The 20614-nt window shown below is 45.8% G+C and overlaps 1 protein-coding gene and 1 long non-coding RNA gene across 5 annotated transcripts; both read right to left on the bottom strand.

Moving 5' to 3' along the window:
* Positions 1 to 4197: 4197 nt before the first annotated feature.
* On the bottom strand, positions 4198 to 6250 carry LOC133508904 (uncharacterized). Its single transcript, XR_009797180.1, has 4 exons — positions 5850 to 6250; positions 5233 to 5290; positions 4714 to 4736; positions 4198 to 4417 (listed from the first exon to the last, which is right to left on the bottom strand). It is a non-coding gene; the product is annotated as an uncharacterized LOC133508904 (long non-coding RNA).
* Positions 6251 to 7704: 1454 nt separating this feature from the next.
* On the bottom strand, positions 7705 to 15998 carry LOC133509143 (uncharacterized). Of its 4 annotated transcripts, XM_061835894.1 has the most exons (4): positions 15862 to 15998; positions 10655 to 15566; positions 10075 to 10359; positions 7705 to 8514 (listed from the first exon to the last, which is right to left on the bottom strand). In XM_061835894.1, the coding sequence occupies exon 2, from the start codon at positions 13692 to 13694 to the stop codon at positions 12534 to 12536; it is 1161 nt and encodes a 386-aa protein (XP_061691878.1). In that variant the 5' UTR covers positions 13695 to 15566; positions 15862 to 15998; the 3' UTR covers positions 7705 to 8514; positions 10075 to 10359; positions 10655 to 12533. The 4 variants fall into 3 exon arrangements, with proteins under 4 accessions (XP_061691878.1, XP_061691877.1, XP_061691879.1 ...); XM_061835893.1 differs by having other exon boundaries at positions 7705 to 10359; XM_061835892.1 differs by lacking the exon at positions 10075 to 10359.
* Positions 15999 to 20614: the final 4616 nt, after the last annotated feature.

Below are 20614 nucleotides of genomic sequence, written 5' to 3'. Positions count from 1 at the left end.
AATGCCCAGTGGGCATGTTGAATGCGGTCTTCCACTCGTCTCCTTCTCTTATCCGCACCAGGTGGTACCCTGCTAAAAATATTCTATGGAAAATTTCCAAAGAAATTCAATAGAAACAGTTCCAAGAAAGGAACTGTGGTACTGCATGCGCAAGTCTGGTGTGGCGGAGAAATATGTTAGAATAGTACAAGACATGTGTGAGGGTAGCAGAACAGCGGTGAGATGTGGCGTTGGTGTGTCAGAAGAATTTAAGGTAGAGGTGGGATTGCATCAGGATTCTGCGCTGAGCTCCTTCCTGTTTGCAGTAGTAATGGATAGGCTGGCAGACGAGGTTAGACTGGATTCCCCTTGGACCATGATGTTCGCAGATGATATTGTGATCTGCAATGAAAGCAGGGAACAGGGGCCGGAACAGTTAGACAGATGGAGGTATACAGTGGAAAGGAGAGGAATGAAGATTAGCCGTAGTAAAACAGAATATATCTGCATGAATGAGAGGGGCGGAGGAGGAAGAGTGAAGCTCCAGGGAGAAGAGATAGCGAAGGTGGACCACTTCAAAGACTTGGGGTCAACAATACAGAGCAATGAAGAGTGTGGTAAGGAAGTGAAGAAACAAGTCCAAGCGGGTTTGAACAGTTGGCGGAAAGTGTCTGGTGTTCTATGTGACAGAAGAGTATCTGCCAGGATGAAGGGCAAAATTTATAAATGATGTACGAATTAGAGATGGTGGCTCTGAAGAAACAACAGGAAGCAGAACTGTTGGTAGCAGAAATGAAGATGCTGAGGTTCTCAAAGCCACCATCTCTAAGCCATACATCATGGCCTACCTCACCGCTGTTTTCTAAAAATGAAGAAACAACAGGAACCAGAACTGTTGGCAGCAGAAATGAAGATGCTGAGGTTCTCACTTGGAGTGAACAGGTTGGATAGGATTAGAAATAAGATCATTAGAGGTACAGCCAAAGTTGGATGGTTTGGAGACAAGGTTTGAGAGAGCAGACTTCGATGGTTTGGATATGTTCAGAGGTGAGAGAGTGAGTATATTGGTGGTAGGGTGGTGAGGATCGAGCTGCCAGGCAAAAAAGCGAGAGGAAGACCAAAGAAAAGGCTGATGGATGTTGTGAGGGAGGACATGAGGACAGTGGGTGTTAGAGAGGAGGATGCATGTGATAGGCTTGGATGGAAAAAGATGACACGTTGTGGTGACCCCTAACGGGACAAGCCGAAAGAAAAAGAAGAAGAAGAAATGACAGAAATAAGTTATTTGTTCTAAATGTTAAAACATACATGTTTTACTGTGGGGTGAATAACCTAATTGTTTATAATGCGTAATAAAGGCTTCAATCCATAATTTTTTAATTTCCATATAGCATGGCAATGTTGTTTCTATGTTCTCAGGTAAGATTGATTGTATGTGGGATTGTCAGGTTAATGTAATTTACGAATACAATATAGAAGCAATGTTGTTTCAGTTCTTTAGAACAGTTGTATAGAACTTTCTTTAGAACAGTTCTATAGAACTTGGGTCCTAACGTTCTTTAGAACAATTTCTTTAGGGTAGTTCTGTAGAACTCGAATCCTAAAGCTCTGTTGAATTTCTATAGCATTTCTATGGAATGTTTCTGTTGAATTCCTTTTGAAATCTTCTATAGAATATTTTAGCAGGGTATTACCTGGTGCGGATAAGAGAAGCAGATGAGTGGAAGACGGCATTCAACACATCCACTGGGCATTATGAATATTTGGTGATGCCCTTTGGACTAACTAACGCACCAGTGGTTTTCCAAAACTTTGTCAACGATGTGCTACGTGAAATGCTCAACTGGCATATCTTCGTGTATTTAGACGACATCCTGATCTTCTCTCCAGACGAAGCATCTCATTTCAAGCACGTTTGAGCAGTTCAGTCTATATTTCAAAGCAGAGAAATGCCAGTTCCACCAAACATTGGTGTCGTTTTTGGGGGTTGTCTTGGCGTAGGGCGAGGTCCGCATGGACTCTGCTGCGGAACATAATTACGATATTGGAGATCATGAGCTTTTAGCAATTAAAACGGCGCTGAACAGAATGGAGACACTAGTTGAAGGAGGTTCAGATTCCTTTCATGGTATATAGAGACCACAAAAATCTCAAATACCTGAAATCCACCAAACGACTTAATGCCAGGCAAGACAGGTGGGCTCTTGATGCGATTTCGATTTGTGTTGTCTTATCGACTGGGATCTAAGAATGTCGCAAATTCACAATAGCGAGATAGAATCCGAACCGGCGCTCATCCTCCCCAAAGCATGTTTGTATCATCGTTTACCTGGGAAATAGAAACAGCAGTAAAAGACGCACTTGGGGATTCTCGCAGCCCAGAAGGATGCACCGAAGGCAAGCTGTTCGTTGTCCTCCGCTACGGGGTTGTTTCATTGATTGGGCCAACACCAACCGCACCGTATGTCACCCTGGCATAGCCAGTCCGTGGTAGAATAATGCTTTTGGTAGCCGAATAGTAAGAAAGAGGCCAGGGAGTACATCAATTTCTGTCTTACGTGCGCTGCACATAAGCCCTCCCGGCAGCACCCCGCTGGGGAGTAACGCCCACTATCCGTGCCACATTGTATGTTGTCGCATATCTCGCTAGACTTTGTGACGGGGCTTCCGGTGTCACGGGATCACACCACTGTTCATACTGTAGTTGACTGATTTTCCAAAATGGGACACTTTATCGCGCTACCAAAACTCCCCTCCGCAAAGCAGACAGCTGAGCTCATGATGAGCAACATATTCAGATTACTTGGCCTGCCCACTGATGTTGATCGATCAACCCAGTCACTATGAAAGTTAATACTCCCGAAATCCGTGTGGATTCATCCGGCTTTTCACGTCACCTGGCTCAAGTGTCATTGCTGGTCCTGCCTGCCAGACCTCCTCCTCCCTTCTGCATGGTTAACGGGGGTTATTGAACAGTCAATGTTAGTTTGCATCTTGGCACACGGTACACCAAAAACACTTTTCACAACAATGTTTTTTTTAAGATGTTGACCTTATAGTCATGTTTGATTCAAAGATGAACATATATTCTATATTGAAAGAGGATTTGCCCATCACACCAGTGGCTTTGGTCACCATTTCCCAAGTTAGCCTGATTATTTTTAGAGATGCAAGATCATTTCAACAATAGCGAGTGAAATAAAGCAGTCAAGGTTTTTTCTTTTTTGTTTTTGTTTTCATGATTCTGATTACACTGGTGAAACCAACCACAAAGAACAGTTGTCAGTTCCTATTTGGATATGGGCAGTAGAATTGACAGCCTTTTTTGTTTCAAGAACAATTCATGGGAATTTTTTTTAATACCTCGAGCAAACATTTGGCACCCCAGATTTTTAAATAAATTGGAGGAATTAGAAATTGAATTTGAGGGACGCAGAGGACTGCCTTCTGACAATGGGGCAAAATATGAGGGAGGAAAAAACAAAGTGGATCAAGTCACACACGAACAAAATATTCCCAGCGCTCTTTCAGTGCCATGTGAATGAAGCACACACTTTGAACTTGGTCATTTCTGATCCTGCCAAGGAAGCAATTGAAGTCACAAGCTATTTTCGAGTCATTCAAAAGCTTTAATCTGTTTGTTTAATCTGTTTTGATAAGGTATGTGAACTTCAGTTCCAAAATGTGGACAAAAGAATCAAGGTGGGAGGGGGAAATTAAAGACCACTAAGCTCATGAGACTGCTTCAGTGACAGAGGCATTGATCAAGGGGACAGAACCCACCAAAGACCCTACAATAATGTTTGAAGGCTAGTCTTCATCAGAGGAGGCTGTATTGTACCACTTAAATATCAGCACAGTTGTTTATTACAACCTCCCCTACCAGATTCCTCAATCCATTTCTGACACAATTATCCTCACGACAATCGTGGGCTCCCAGAGTCATCATGTCAACTCACGCACGCAGTCTACACCATGGCAGTGGATGTTGCAGTCAATCTTTTGAAAATAATCAACAAAAGTCTCAAGCAGTAGGCCCACAGGGCAACTGGCAAGAGATCTTCTTGGGCGGTAAACAAACACACGTGCATAATGTAGGGATTTGCGAGTTTGGACCCTACGCGTGTTCACGAGTCGAGGAAGATATGACCAATGATTAGAAAAAGTTAACAGCAAATGGATTTATTACAAAGTAATGTCCAGTACAGACGTCCGGGTTTTATCGAGGTATCTGCCACACACGAGACATGTGTCTTCTGGGAGGATAGCCAAACATAGCCCGGTAACACAATGTTTTTATTTGTATGGGTCCATGGTAAAACTGGCTGGCCCCCCCACATTCTGGTCCTGGGCCAGGATAGTAACTTTCCGCTCCTTATCTGGTGTCGTTCGTCTCCTCGGCAATGCCTGGGAGAGGAGGATGGCGCCAGACGGTTTTCTGTGTACAAAGATCAAGGACAACCACCGGCTCCACAACACATCCTTGTCTGATTAGCAAATGGACAACACTTTATCTATTGATTCAATGTATAAGGTCAGATTTAAGCAAATAATGAAAGTGCAACAAAAGTAAAATAGTCTTCATTAACCACAGGAAGGTGGAGGCTTTGCTGAAACCAAAAGTTTAAGATTGATCAAGTACAACTTCCCCTATCAGGCCAGTGATGAGCCCGCCAGTGATGCTCAGAAGAAGCTAGAAGTTTCATTTTTCCGTGTCATTGTGGATACACTCACCTCAGCTATGCAGGAAAGATTAACTGTAATGATGGACAGAAATGCTGTTTTAATACATTTCCCAAGCATTTATGATGAGAAGTTTACAGAAAATATGAGGTGATTGGACCCATGTTGCATTTCAAGGGGTATTCAAATCTGGGAAGCAAAGTGCGTGAGCAAAAGGTGAAGAATCTACCCAAATTCCCAACAAAGTGCAAACTTTGTCTCCTAAATTCATACATGGAAATGATTTCTCACACATATAGTTTAACCGTTGTGATCATCTCAGAATTGCTCTCGTTCCTCCCGTCACTTTTTCAAGAGGAGACGACCTTTTCAAAAGTCTAATGATTAAAATTCTATTCGAGGTCAATCATGTCCCAGGAAGGTTTGGCCGGTCTCAGCATCAAAAGTATCAAGAACAGAGCTGAGGAGCAAATATCATATGAGCACATTATATTTGAATTTGTATTAAATAAGAGCAATACTTTTGAAATATTTTTAAATATTAAGGCCCAGGGTCTGCCTATTTAGTACCACTTCTGAAGTCCATCGACTGAGATGCAATCCTGGTTCTACACCACACGCTTCAGGACTGGAAGACATAGAGATCGGTGTCTCATATTGGCACATATTTTAAGCAGACAAAATAAGGTTACAAGATCAACATATTTTTCAAACTGAATTACATTTAAAAGAAAAAAAAGAAACAAAAGTATCATCCATCTGTTCACAGTCTTATCCTCACAAGGGTAACAGGTGTGCTGGAGACTGTTCAAGCTATTTTGATTAAATACTCATCGTTATTTTCCACAACCAAAGGAAACTGCAGAAGAGCAACCATGCTGCATGATGGGGATCCTGGGTCAACGTGTGTGATACAAATCTGCTTTGTTCTAACTAAAACTAAATTATGAGAATTCAGCAACAAATGCATGCCCAAATTATTCAAATGCCTAAATTATATTTTCAACTAAGAATGAATGAGAAGGATTTAGATACCCCCCGCCAAATCCCTACTTGGAATGACAAAAGTCACTTTCAAGACTACAGTGGTTACATTTGTTGCAGCAAAGCAATGAGACTTTGGTTGACTGGGCTGCCTGAAGACTTGGCAAGTTCTCAACAGGATTTTAAAACACAAAACAACAAACCTCATACAGCATCGCCACAACTTTTCACCAGCTTGCTTAACTATAAAAATAACCACGGAAGAAAAGAATGAGAAGAAAATATCAGTTTACAATTGATATTTAGCCCATAGAAGCTGTAGTTTTTCCTCCCTCCTTGTTGCACAGTCCAAATGTTGTCGAAAGTGTCATGCTCCTGGATTCCAGCCAGGGCTGGGCGTGGCCAGCTAGTCTGAAGGTGCACACCTGCGCCTCATGACCTTTGATTAAGACCCAGTACATATAGGACCCGGGGGACGACTATTACTCTGCTAGATCGTTGCCTCTCATGCCTCATTCCCGCACTACCGTACTCCTGACGTCTACCTCCCGTGTACCGACCAACGCCTGTCTCCCGACCTACCCCGTAAGCCTGCCGTTACTGATCTTGCTGCTTGTTTGGACTGACTCCCTGGTAACCGACATTGGAACAAATAAAGGCTTATTCCGCACTGCTTACCTCTCACCTGAGTCGTGCATTTGGGTCCACCCCCGAGTCTCGTCCGTGACAGAAAGTAAATTGTAAATTGTAACTTGTTATTGTAGATCAGAATGTTTGGTTTGAGTCCAAACACTGAAATTGTAATCTGGTGATTACACCTTCAATAACATCGCTCACGTTTGCTATGAGAATGAATGTAAACAAACAACTTCAATTTTCAGCAGCCAATAGTTCATTCATTAGCAAGTATAGAGCACACTTACGCACACACACACAAAACGAAAGGTTCAATTCTCCTGGCCCATTTAGTTTTCTTGCTCGCTTCACTTAGCTATATCACTGGCTCTCATTGGTCTCCAAATCTCCTCCGGGATGCATTTTTCACCCAGTGGACTTCGGCCAGGGAGCGTCATGCTGGGGTAATCGTCTCACGGTTTCAGCATTGTAGACAAATGGCCAGAGTCCACTGATGCTGATATTCTCCACTCAATAAAATCTCACAGCCAGACCACTGCAATAGTGCAAACAGCCCAGCGTGGCACAAAAAGGGTGAAGAGTGTATGGGGGGAAGTAACGGCGCTGTCAGGGAGCACACAACCAGCAAGCTGAAGAATGTCGTGGCCAAATGCTGATAAATCCAAAATGGGTGAACATAATGCAAAAGGGTTTACAGAATGCAAAGACAAACAGCCGCACTCACAATCACACCTAGGGGCAATTTAGAGTGTCCAATTAATATTGCATGTTTTTGGAATGTGGGAGGAAACCGGAGTGCCCTGAGGAAACCCACACAGGGGCAGGGAGAACATGCAAACTCTACACAAGCGGGTTCGGGATTGAACCCGGCACCTCAGAACTGTGAAACCAACACTTTACCAGCTGATCCACTGTGCCGCCTACATAGTAGCATGTGACAATAAAATATTTATAGCGTATATAATAAAAAGTATACTGTAATTTACACTTACAGACTGATGTCATCGCAACACCATTTCTAACTGTAAGTAATTTGCTTGTGAGTAGGGAAATTAAAAAAAAAAAAAAAACTGTGAAACTTTGCTCACAGGTTTGCATGGAAGATGAATTGGAGGAGTTGAGGTTTTGAGATTGAGAGGACTGCTTCGTCTTCACTCTGTCATTACTTCAATTGTGTTGCAAAAGTCCTCTTGTCCTCACTTATTTTCCTGGAGAACTCTAACATCTAGTCCAAACTAAGGCAGTTATTCAGAAATAGAACGTGCAGTACTATAGGTCCACCATGACATCTTCTGTTTATCGTTTAAAAAAAAAAAAATCTGTTTTTTGTTTTGTTATTTTCAGAATAAAAATCACAAATGGGACCAGTGGTCCATGGACAAACACATATTGTTGAATTTCTTCTTTTTTTGTTGTTGAACATACATCTCTTTCTTACATTTATTGAAAACACAACCACTTTGGTTTACAGAAAATAAATGTCACATTCTTCAACAAATAATTACAAAGCACAAACCACTAGAAGTTATTTGTTTTTGTTATTTGTAAAGAATACAAACACACATTCCCCTCTGGAGAGATTTGTTGAATGTTGGTAATTGTTTCACAACATTTGAGTGTTTCAAAGGATACAATTCTGTCTGGATCCACAAAATTACACGTTTGAAAATGAATATTTAAAAATGAGAAAATAATAGATGTGAGAGGTTGAATCATCTTCATTGCCTTAGCAGAGTATTTACATTTCTTTTTCGGAAGACGTTAGACGTAAGGCTCAACTTGGACATGCCGTAAATATCCGTCCATGATCCAGTAATTTGTGTGTTCCAAAAAAGGGAAGTTAAACACAATTCTGTCCTCCTCCTCTGCATCTTTTACATACAGAGCCTTGTTGGCCCCTTGTTTCGCAATATCGCCTCTGTGTCGCTTGGCTTCTTCTTCTTTGTGGAGCTTCCTGGTGAAATGCTTGTATGCCTCCATCTTTTGGTCCCACATGCAGCATTCCTTGTCACAGTCCGCCTCAACAAGGTATCGCTGTTACTACTTGGGGGGAAGCTTACTCCACTTACAGCTCAGCATCCTCCGGAAACAGCACATCTGAATGTTCGTCCCAGAGCTACTCGCACCTGTCATTCATGACTCCACCGTGGCCTGTCAGCGGCAATTCAGGCACGTTCATGTCGTACATGGGCTTCTGCCTCTTCCTGCCTTTGGTGCAGTTAGCATGTCTTTCTGTAAACGATTTAAAATAGATGTACATTTCTTCAAAAACAATAAATAGATATCAAGACATGCTCCCCAATTTCAAAACTACTGCATTAACACAACTGAATCCTCTGGTGATCGGTGCTCACAGTTAAACATAAAACAAACATTCTGTTTCAGGGTGAGTTTTCTTTTTATAAATTGATTGCAAGAATATCTACTAACCAAGGACAAATAATCTCTCTATTTATCTCTCCATAAAAATGACTTCTATCCCAGAAGTAGTGAGTAGTAGTGTACCACCACCTGCCAAAACCCTCCACAAATAGGCCATGAGTGGTTAAAGAAACTGACTTCTGTCAATGCCAGATTCAGATACACACACACACGCACACACATGCAGACATGTATAGAGGTATATCCACATGAAAAACACCACAGTCCTCCAAGAGTGGACAAAAATGAGGATAATGATGACGTGTTTGTGAGGCTCATACTGCTGTTCCATTCTGTGCCTTTTGAAATATTTGTAACACCTTCTAGATGACTTCTGAATTATGAGAGGAAAGGGGGCTATTCAAAAATCTTTTCATGATTATGTCGACTGACTGACTGAGCGTGGCAGAAACAAAAGGCCTGCTTGTTGGAGGCACTGTTTTATTGGAGGAACAATGAGGGAGTCCGTGTGACTGTGTATGAAATCTCATATGTGCTTCCCATTGCTCGTGAGACATTAAAAGAGGACTTGGGGTATTGTAAAGCAATATTGTCTATCTGAAAGTTGCATTTATGATGGAAGGAGAGACAAGTAGATACATTGATGAGATTTATTGGGGCACAGTGGGCAATACCAAAATGACCTTCAGAAAACAATGGGCTGCCTGTGACCAGGTTAAGAAATCTCCAAAAACCTTGCTGGATGAAAAGCCTCACATTAGATACTTTTCACCTGATGTCATGAGTCACATAACATTTGTTTACGACACCCACTGGACGGCAAAACTACAATACAACTCGCGTTTTTTAGCAATCTTTTTGCGAATATTGGCTTGCTTATAAGCGTCTTACAGCCTTTTTATCATGGTATTTTATTGTGTGGCTAATGGTTGTAAGAACAGACAGGAAAAAGGGGTCAGGCACTTCAGGCATTGTTTACCTTTTGCTGGGCATTCAGCCAATTTACTGTGATATCCTCCACACTTTTTATATATCTTTACGTTGGTCTTTGGGCTATCAATATGCCTACTAGCACCCACAGTGTTGGCGGTGGATAACGTGAACTTCGTGGTTGTTGCTCGCCATAGCCTTGAGGTGCACTTTTTCAAGCGTGAGCGCCGGCCTCTGGCTGAGTAACTTTTCGCGCATACACGGTGAGTTGCTAGCGAAAACTATGTGGTCAATGACCAGCTCATCGCTGTTTGTGTAGTTACAGTCTTTAACCAACAGCTTGATTTCTGTCACGAAGTGCTCATATGACTCACAGTTACCTTGCGTCTTCTCATGAAACTTATATTTCGCAAATACGGGGTTTGCTTTTGGAGTGAGGTAATCAGAGAATTATTTTTAATAAGTTTTCAGCAACTTAACTTCGTCTCCAGTCAGTATCCCCGTATTGCTGGCATCTCGTCCTATATGGCCAATCCACAGCAGGAAGAAACTGCACTTTTCCTCTTCAGCTGTGTTTTTAAGCGGCCCCGTGAACATGAGTTCAGCGTGTTTGTACTGTTCTCTTCATGTGTTTTACTTCCAAAGTGCTAACATGAATAAACAGCCAGCCAAACTCCTTTTCAAGAGCCAGGAAGTGAGCGTGCTTGCTCCTTTAATGACTTCTTAACAGGTCAAGTCGGGTGACACAATGAAAATGGAGTGAAACTAGAAAAAGAAATACAAAACATACTAGATAGACTGCAATGTCAAATCAGTATGGAGTATCAACATCTTCCATTAGTATATGAATTAAACATTCACATTCAGTAAGTCTAAGCACAAACAGCAACAGCATTCTAGTGAAGTGAGTAGCAGATACACATACTGCTGCTAGCTATCTCATGAGAATGAACACAACATGTAAAGTTACTAAATCAGTGCAGCTCACAAATATGCACAAAGATACTGTTAAAGTTACTAACAATACTTCTGAAACATGTAAAGAACATAAATTACTCACAGCCATTGCTTTCTGACGGATTCATGCACAGGAATAAGCTGATTTCAACGTGCTACATCTTTCAACTGTTGATATGCTTTTTACCATTTTTCGCTCTGCTCAGCGCTTCCTACTTCCTGTATTCTACAGTTTCAAAATAAAAGCTCAGCAATGCACTCTCAAAATTAACAACACAAACAGATCTTTTCTAATAAAATCGATCTTCTTAACATATTAAACACTTGGGGCAGAACACTCCCCGTCTGGCACTAATGCCACTAAAGCATCTGTACTTTAACTTTGATTTTCTTTTGCCAGGAGCAAGACAACATCAGAGATAGGCCTCAAGAAAGTCTTTATTTTGTCTTGCTACGTCCTGACTTCAATTTTGCGGACCTGTGCATCACTGCTTGGGAAGGTGGAGACGACAAGCCCCATCGGCCACTCGTTGCGATGTGTCTGGCTCTGCTTCAGCAGCACTATGTCTCAAACCTGCAGGTGACGACGTGGTGTGTGCCATTTGCATCTTGGCTGAAGGGTGTGGAGATATTCATCCCTCCATCGAGACCAGAATTCGTTTGCCAATGCTTGCACTTGTTTCCACTGACACTTGAAGAGATCCTTTTCATTGAAGCCTCTAGGTGGAGCAGGTATCCCCGGTTTTTGGGTCAAGAGCATAGCAGGGGTCAACATCATTGGAGAAGTGGAATCAGAAGAGACTGGGATCAAAGGCCTTGCATTGATGATAGCAGATACCTCTGCCAAGAGGGTGCAAAGCACTTCATGGGTCAGGTGAGTATGTCTGGTTTCCAGCAACATGGAGTCGAGAATTCTTCGGGTTATGCCGATCATGCGCTCCCAGACTCCTCCCATGTGGGATGTGTGTGGGGGATTGAATTCCCAGGTACAACCATTCTCGTGAAGGAACTTAAGAGTGGAGGTTTGACCTGGATCAGCTCGTTCCATACACAGCTCAGAGCTGGCTCCCACAAAGTTCGTGCCTCTGTCTGATCTCAGCTGCTTAGCTGGCCCTCTTAAGGCGAAGAACCTTCGCAGGGCATTGATAAAACTGGCAGTATCCATGGACTCTATAACTTCCACATGTACAGCCCTGGTGCTCATACATGTAAAAAGTATAGCACATCGCTTACTTTGAGCCATTCCGCCTCTTGTGCGTCGACTGATCACATTCCAGGGTCCAAAAACATCTAACCCTACATACGTGAATGGTGGAGATGAGCTCAGACGTTCTGAAGGGAGGTCAGCCATCTTTTGTGTCTCAAGTTTTCCTCTGTGCTTGCAGCATGTGACACAGCGATGAAGAACTGAGCCTATTAATCTTTTGCCAGCAACAATCCACAGACCAGCAGCCCTGATTGCTCCCTCTGTGTACTGCCGTCCTTGGTGTTTCACCTTCACATGGTGATGACTCATGAGCAAACTTGTGACCTGACTTTGTTTCGGGAGAATGATTGGGTTTTTGACCTCAGGATTGACTGAAGCATGTCTCAGACGTCCTCCTATTCGCAGGAGACCATCACACACGAAAGGGTCGAGATTCAGAATCGTGCTGGATTTTGGTATGGCCCTGTTCTCTAGTAGTGTGACACACACTTCTGGATAAGCATCTCTCTGGGCAGCTTTGATTATGACGATCTTTGCCGCTTCTAACTCTTCTGGAGTGAGAGGTTGGTTGCACTGATGCCATCCTTTACATGTAACTGTTGAGTTTGTCCTGTGTGAGCGAATCGGATGGATCAAGAAGAAAACTGCTCTCAGCAAGGACTCCCAGGTCGAGAACCGTTGGAATCATTCTGAGGTGAGTTCACTTTCTCTGAGCGAAGTTGCAAGAGTGGTCAGCTGAGGCCTCACATCCACGTCTTCCTCAGGATCCACCAGCTCAAAGGATCTGGGTGTTTCTGGTTGGTGTGGATTGTGAAGGAATTCTGGCCCTGTAAACCACATAGTGTCTGGTGGCTAAATCAGATGGATTCTGATTTGTAGGCTTTTTGTTCAATGTGCGTTGCAATGAATGAAGGCGGGAGAGAGCTTGAGCACGGTTGTTTGGAAGGCGAGGTCTGGGTGTTCTGAATGGTAGAGGAGCAATCCAATTGTTTTGCTCATCTCTCTTGAACTCTGCTTGCATGATCTCCAGAAAGGTCTCATCTTCAAAGGACAAGGCAGGTTTGTTATCATCTTCCGTTCTCACGAACACATCTCGTCCGAGTTTATCTTTTGCAGTAACACCAGACGCAGGATATGTTGTCAGCTGTGCGGTGGTAGACTGTCTGTGCTCCCCGGCGTAGCCTACTCTCTCTCTCACACTGATGTGATTCTGGCAGGTCATCAGAAAAGATGGGCGTCCATTCTGTAGGACATGGGTTTTAAGGACTGATACAGTGGACTTGTATGTACTATTGATGCAAACCTCCCCTACTATAACCCATCCTAAATCCAAACGCTGGGCAAAGGGAGCGTTATGGCGTCCATTGATTTGATCTCTCACCTTGTGAACTTGTATGAGGTCTCTCCCCAGTAGGATTAAGATCTGTGCTTTAGGATCGATCTTTGGGATGTGAGGTGCCATGGATCTCAAGTGAGCATGGGAGTGAGCGATCTCTGGAGAAGGGATTTCCGATCTGTTGCTCGTAACTTCATTACATTCAATGAGCGGAGGCAAGTCCAAACACACTTCACCATTCAATGCTTCGATCTGAAAACCAACAGCCTTTCTCCCAGTCATTTCCGTGGTTCCAGCACAGGTCCTCATCAGGTAAGGTGTATGGTCCCCTTGGATGTCAAACAGCTTAAAAAACTCAGATCTGGCCAGTGATCGATTGCTCTGGTCGTCGAGGATGGCATACATCATGATTGAGCGTTCTCGTTGTCCTTGGGGAAAAACCCGGATTAAACATATCTTGGCGCAGGACCTTGGTGGGAGACCTTCGCCGCAGACCTTGGTGAACCTGGAGGTCACTTCTGGAGGAGAGCTGTTTTGCTGTTCTATGTCTGATTCTGTCGGAGGAGATGGTGCAGGGGAGACAGCAGTGTCTGGGTGCATGACAGTGCAATGTTAATTGCTTTCACACTCATTGCATTTCAGCTCTGCTGGACATTCTCTAGCCACATGAGTACCAGAACAGCACTTGAAACAACGTCTGTATTCTTTTAGCAGCCTTTTGCGTTCCATTAGCGGCTTCATTCTAAAAGCTCTACATTTTTCCAGAGGACAGTACTTGGTTGGGTCATCACTACCTTTCTTGTCAGTAGATGTTTTGTGTAACAAGCTTGAATCTGTTATTGACACATCTGTTCTATGCACAAACACAGCTGTTCCTAGCACTATCATGCTTGGTTGTGGATCTTTCACTATGGTAATGGCTGTGGTTACCGCTCACCAACACAAAACTAGGGTCATTTCTGGCCTTTGCCTGACATCTGACAAAGAAAACAAAAAAACGAGAAAGGAGGGAAACACACTCTGTACCGTTCTTTGTAGTTTGAGCCAGCAGACAGCCATTTTTCCTGTATGTTTAGTGGCAGCTTTTCCACGATTGGCTTAATCCCTCGAGGAGTGTCAAGGTAGCTCAGTCCTGGTAGATAGCCATCCTGCTTGGCTGAGAATAGTTCCAAGAGCAGATCGGTAAGTTCTCTTAGCTTGATGTTATCTTTGGAGGGTAGCCGAGGAAAATTGTCCAATCGTTTGAATAAAGCATTCTCAATCATTTCAGGGGTAGCATAGCATTCTTGGAGTGTTGTCCAGGCTAATTCGAGAGCAGCGTGAGGATTGGTGAAGTGGACAGCACGTATTCTTTTAACATGTTCAGATGACTCCTTTCCCAGCCATTTTACCACGAGGTCCAGCTCTTCACTGGCTGTCAACTCTAAGCCCTGAATGGCGTTAAGGAAAGAGGACTCCCATGCTCTGGAGCTCTCAGGCTGGTCATCGAATTTAGTGAGCCCAGTGGTTACCAACTCTCTGCGGGTGAGGTACCTAGCGAAGTCTATCATGTTAGCGGCTGGAGCAGAAGAAGAATGCTGTGGGTTGCTCTGTATGAAGTGGTTTGATTGGCTAGCATGACTGAATGAGGGAGAGCTCTGCTCCTGATAGGCTTTAAAGGAGGACTGGGGGTTCTGAGGTTGCGAGCTGAGAGGCTGAGAGTGTGGGTTGGAGCGCTTAAACAGGCTTGTCTGAGGCTGAGGTGCTGATAAGTACTCACTTTGCTGTGTGTTCCTTGTAGGCGTGGCATCACAGTTGTGTGCAGGGGTTAATTCAGGAGCTTCCTGCTGTCTTAGTGGCGACGCTTCTTTAAAACAATGAGGAGTTATATCCACAGACGATGCAGTTTCAAAGCTGGCTCGAGCCTGATGTTCCACATATGCCTTTGTATGCTGACATGTTATCTGCGATGAGATGTGACTCATGGCGCTGCACCTATCCTCATATTCTGGTCCTGCTGCAGCTTCTAAAACTTCAGCCTCTACAATAGCAGCAGCTGCCTTTTCCAGTCCTAGAGCTTCTAAATCCGCTTCTAGTGTAGCCTTTTCCAAATCCAATCTAGCTCTGTCTTTTCAGTTCTAACTCCTTCTGAGTGAACGTGGATCTGGTGCGTGCAGCTTCGGCTTTAGCTCTAGCTCTAGCAGCAGCACTAACTACTGAAGACTTGGAAGTGGCTTTGGAGTTGGAGCTGAACACTAATGCCACTTTCTCCTCCCTTTCTATTGCTTGTGCTTCCATAACTATGGCAGACAAATCCTTCTGATTCACTGGCTTTTCACTGTATTGTTCTCTTCATGTGTTTTACTTCCAAAGTGCTAACATGACTAAACAGCCAGCCAAACTCCTTTTCAAGAGCCAGGAAGTGAGCGTGCTTGCTCCTTTAATGACTTCTTAACAGGTCAAGTCGGGTGACACAATGAAAATGGAGTGAAACTAGAAAAAGAAATACAAAACATACTAGATAGACTGCAATGTCAAATCAGTATGGAGTATCAACATCTTCCATTAGTATATGAATTAAACATTCACATTCAGTAAGTCTAAGCACAAACAGCAACAGCATTCTAGTGAAGTGAGTAGCAGATACACATACTGCTGCTAGCTATCTCATGAGAATGAACACAACATGTAAAGTTACTAAATCAGTGCAGCTCACAAATATGCACAAAGATACTGTTAAAGTTACTAACAATACTTCTGAAACATGTAAAGAACATAAATTACTCACAGCCATTGCTTTCTGACGGATTCATGCACAGGAATAAGCTGATTTCAACGTGCTACATCTTTCAACTGTTGATATGCTTTTTACCATTTTTCGCTCTGCTCAGCGCTTCCTACTTCCTGCATTCTACAGTTTCAAAATAAAAGCTCAGCAATGCACTCTCAAAATTAACAACACAGATATTTTCTAATAAAATCGATCTTCTTAACATATTAAACACTTGGGGCAGAACAGTGTTGCTTGATTCTCCGCCGCGCATCTGGTAAATTGGATGAGTTGGAACACTGAACGCTTCCAGTTTGTCTTTGTTTTTTTTTTTTCCCTGAGTTCCTTTTTTTCGTGAGTCCTTAGTTATACTACCATCACTCTGACACCATGTTATGATCTTGCTGCCGTGTTATTGAATAACATAGACGTGAGTCCAACTGTACTTTATAACATGGGTGATATTTATTTTGTCCCCCCCCCGAAGGCCTCTCTAGCTCACTTCCTTATCTTGCTGTCTTGTCGAGACAATACTTGCTCTCGAGTTTCACATTTCTTGTTTCCCTTCTTTCTTTATTCTTCACTCCAGCGCAAGTGCCTCAATCACCTCTGGTTACAGTGTTCATTTGTGACCATAGCCAAAACATTACAGTATACATTTTTAACGATGCCCACCCAACAAAGAAAGGTGCAATAGATGGGTATCTGTCATGAAGAGGGACAACATGGCGCCCACCATGTACTCTCGACTGTGCAGCGAGTATTTCATTTCTGGTAGGTGCATGTTTTGTACGTATGTATGTTGGCGGTGGTGGTGGTGAGGATATTGCTTGTATCTTTTCTGTATATCGTTGTTTGTGATAACTGTCCAATTGTTGTGCAACATCTGATAATACTGTCGAGTTTAGGTCCAACAACGATGAGTCTGCCTTGATAAGTAGACACGATCTTGCCCTCCAAGATGGCGTTGTAAACAAAAAACACGTGCTCGGCGTGACGTCACTGAAAAGTATCTATTGGTCAGTCCTCATAGAGAAGGGGAGGGGGTTGAAGGGAGTGGTGTGTTAAGAAGGGCCTTCGACCTTGGTATGGTGAGACATTCTTGGAGTGGGATGAGAGAAGGCAGGAGATGGAGCATTGACCAGAGATGTTTATAGGGTGTTGGCCAGGTGCTTCGCCCTCTCCTGAGTTCCCTGCAGGCCCAACAGTTCTGCTCTGCACTGCTCTAGCCCTTAGCAATACAGCTGCTCGCAGGCTACCCCGCTTATTCCCCCAAATCACTCACGCTGCTGGTGCTCCACTCTGGATCACACAACAGGTTGTCCATTCACACCAACTCCACATCCAGTTTCTCTTGGTCCAGTGGTTACCAAACTTTTGTGTCAACACACATCCAGAACGCTGATGATTTAATGTAAATCCTTCCAACCATCCATCCATTTTCTGAGCTGCTCATCCTCACGAGGGTCACGGGAGTGTTGGAGCCAATCTCAGCTGTCATCGGGCAGGAGGCAGGTTACACCCTGAACTGGTTGCCAGGCAATCCCAGGACACATAAAGACAGACAACAGTCACACTCACAATCGCACCTAATGGCAATTTGGAGTCTTTATTATTTCGTACGTGATTACATTTTTGTGTAACTACTAAATAATATTTTTTTTAGACTTTAAATCTGCAGACGTTCATTTTAATTTGTTTACAAAGTGATTAGCAGTTCATTGGTTTTACTGATGGATTTTCCACACAAGAAATTAAGGCAAATTGAGAACTTCACTTGCAAACTGAAGCTTCTTGACAGTCTTTTGTAAACATCCAGATGGGAGAGAAGTAAATAAATATGATGATAATATAATATAATATGACTCTCTTCAATCATTATTCCCAAGTTTAACTGTGTTCACTGATGTCATGATCCTGCTGCTCCAGCCCGGGCTGTGCGGGTGCCCGCGCGGTTGCGCTGATTGGGAGGCGCACCTGCGCCTCATGCGGGCTGATTATCCATCATGTATTTATATGACCCCGATGACGACTGGTTCGCGCCAGATCGTTGAGCTTCATGCCCCATTCGAGTATTTCTGTATCCCTGATCGTCAACCCATGTGTACCGACCTCCGCCTGTTTTCCGACCGACCCTGTAAACCTGACTCCCTTGACGCTTCTGCCTTCCTTGATCGATCTCCCGTGTACCGACTCCTGCCTGCCCGCTCACCTGCTCTCTTCTCCCGATGTCCCAACTACCGCTTCTGCACCTGACTGCCTGCCCGATCCCCGACCACGGAATAATAAACGTTTCTCCCCGAACTACCTTGCATCTTCCGAGCCTTGCATTTGGGTCATACTCCTGTTCCGATGGGTCATGACAGAACGATCTGGCCAAAACAGGACCCAGCAGGAAGACCCGTCGTCGCCGGGACTGACGCAAGGTAGACCATCTGCCGGAGGACCAAGCCTGTCCGATCCGGGTAGGCTCCTTGACGTCCTCTGCTTTCGTGTCTTACGCCCCGCCAGTGAGCTATGTATACATCCTGACCACGACCCGTCCTGCTCCTCATTTTCTTCTGAACTCTGACTTTTCGGAATATGAGGAGGACCTTGATTTGTATGACCGGTTGCCTGAGTACGACTCCAATGATTTTGATTATGAATCTCTTTGCCCGGTCTTTCATCCCAGTCAGTTTGTTTCACCTCCCCGCGTTTCCAGCACCCGAGCGTCTTCGCCCGGTAGGTCCGAGTACACTAACCCCTTTGTGGGAACCCGCTTGCCCATCTACCTGGGACCTCTGCGTGGCAGTCAGAGGAGACGCCCCGGCCGGGCGCTCCCTTGTGCCTCCCGCTGTGCGGCGACTAAGACAGCGTCTTCCCACTCCTCGCCGGCAACGGCAAAACCGGCAGACCCGCAGCTGGTGGCGAAGCTTCCAGCCCAGAGGGAAGAGGAGCCACCAAATCATGAGGTGTTCTGCCGCGAAATGCGGGCGCAGATAGAGCGGCAGAGCGCCGAACTGGCGGCTGTCACGGCCCAGGTCCGGCAAGGACTGGCGAACCAGCCGAGCTACGCTGACGTTGCAACCGCGACAGACTCGCCGCTGACGCAGATTCACGCTGCAGTGGGAACGGACCCGCCACCTCGCAAAGTGCACGTTGCAGTAGGAACGGACTCGCCACCTCGCCAAGCGCACGTAGCTGTGGAAACGGATCCGCCTCCTCGCCATTCCCACGTCAAAGTTTTGGCTGTTCCGAGCAGAGCTCACGCGGCAGTTGGAACTGACCCGCTCCCGAGACACGCCCACGTGTCAGTTTCGACTGACTCTCTGCTGACTCACGTTCACTTCGCCCTGGAAACAGATCCGCCACCGCACCATGCTCACGTTGCTGTTTCAACGAAAGCACTGCAAGCTCACGTGGCAGTGGGGACCGACTCGATGCCGTCTCACGTTGATGTCCACGAGGTGGTGACGTCTCCGCAGCCGCTTCTCGTCCATGCCCTGGAGTACCAGTGGCGACCGGCCCACGGTTGCTCCCCGTTCCTGCTTCGTCGGCGACCGGCCCGCGGTCGCTCAACGTTCCTGCTTCGTCGGCGACCGGCCCGCGGTCGCTCCCCTTTCCTGCTTCGTCGCCGACCGGCCCGCGGTCGCTCCCCTTTCCTGCTTCGTCGCCGACCGGCCCGCGGTCGCTCCCCGTTCCTGCTCTGTCGGCGACTGGTCCACGGTCGCTCCCCGTCCCTGCTCTGTCGGCGACCAGTCCGCGGTCCCTCCCCGTTCCTGCTTCGTCGGAGACCGGCCTGCGGTCGTCCCCCATTCCTGCTCCGACGGCGACGGGCACGTCCATATGTTACCGTCCAGGAGGTGGCGATGGTGCCATCACTTTCTCACGTTGATGTCCAAGAGGAGGTGGCACTGACGCCGCCTTCTCACGTTCCTGTCCAGGAGGTGGCGACGGTTCCCCAGTCGCCTCACGTTCCCGTACAGGAGGAAGAGGTGGTGATGCCGCCTTCTCACGTTCCTGTCCAGGAGGTGGCGACGGTTCCCCAGCCGCCTCATGTTTCCGTCCAGGAGGTGGCGATGGCGCTGCTGCCTTCTCATGTTCCCTTCTAGGAGGAGGTGGTGATGCCGCTGCCACCGCCTTCTCTCGTTCCTGTCCAGGAGGAGGTCGCGATGTTGCCGCCGCCTTCTCACGTTCCTGTCCAGGAGTACCAGCGGCGACCGGCCCGCAGCCGTCTCACACCCCTGTCTCGACGGCGACAGGAGCTGGGGCGTTCTGTTGAGCCACCCTGGAGCTGGAGAGACTTCAGGATGGCTGTGATGGTGGCGGTCATGGCTCTGGTCCTTCTCTCCATCATCTTCTTCGCTCCTGATGGCTCCCAGCCGCTTCATGACCTGGCCTCGTTGGTGACCAATCCACGGCTGCCTCCTGACCAAGCCTCGGTGGCGACCAATCCCTGGTCGTCTCGCAACCACGGTGTGGAAGGTTCTCGTCCGGAGCAGTTGCCTGCCTCGGTCTGGTTCCTGCTTCGCCGTTTGGTTCCTCACAGAGGTCGTCCACCCAAATCACCCCGTGGGGACCCTGGTGCTTGGCGTCCGGGTCGTCCTCCTGACCTGTCCACCTGGACGCCTTGCGTTTGGTGGCCTGGATGGCCACCAGACTGGGCTTCGGGGGGAGGGGGGGGGGCGCGTGCCCTCCTCCGGACCCCCCTTCCGCCCACCCCTGCCTGTGTTAATTATTGTCTGTTTCTTTCGTTTAGGGTTAGGGTTACATCTGGGAGCCGTGCCTT

The sequence above is a fragment of the Syngnathoides biaculeatus genome, chromosome 11, assembly GCF_019802595.1.
Source record: "Syngnathoides biaculeatus isolate LvHL_M chromosome 11, ASM1980259v1, whole genome shotgun sequence".
NCBI classification, from domain to species: Eukaryota; Metazoa; Chordata; class Actinopteri; order Syngnathiformes; family Syngnathidae; genus Syngnathoides; species Syngnathoides biaculeatus.
This window is presented reverse-complemented; position numbering and strand designations above follow the sequence as displayed.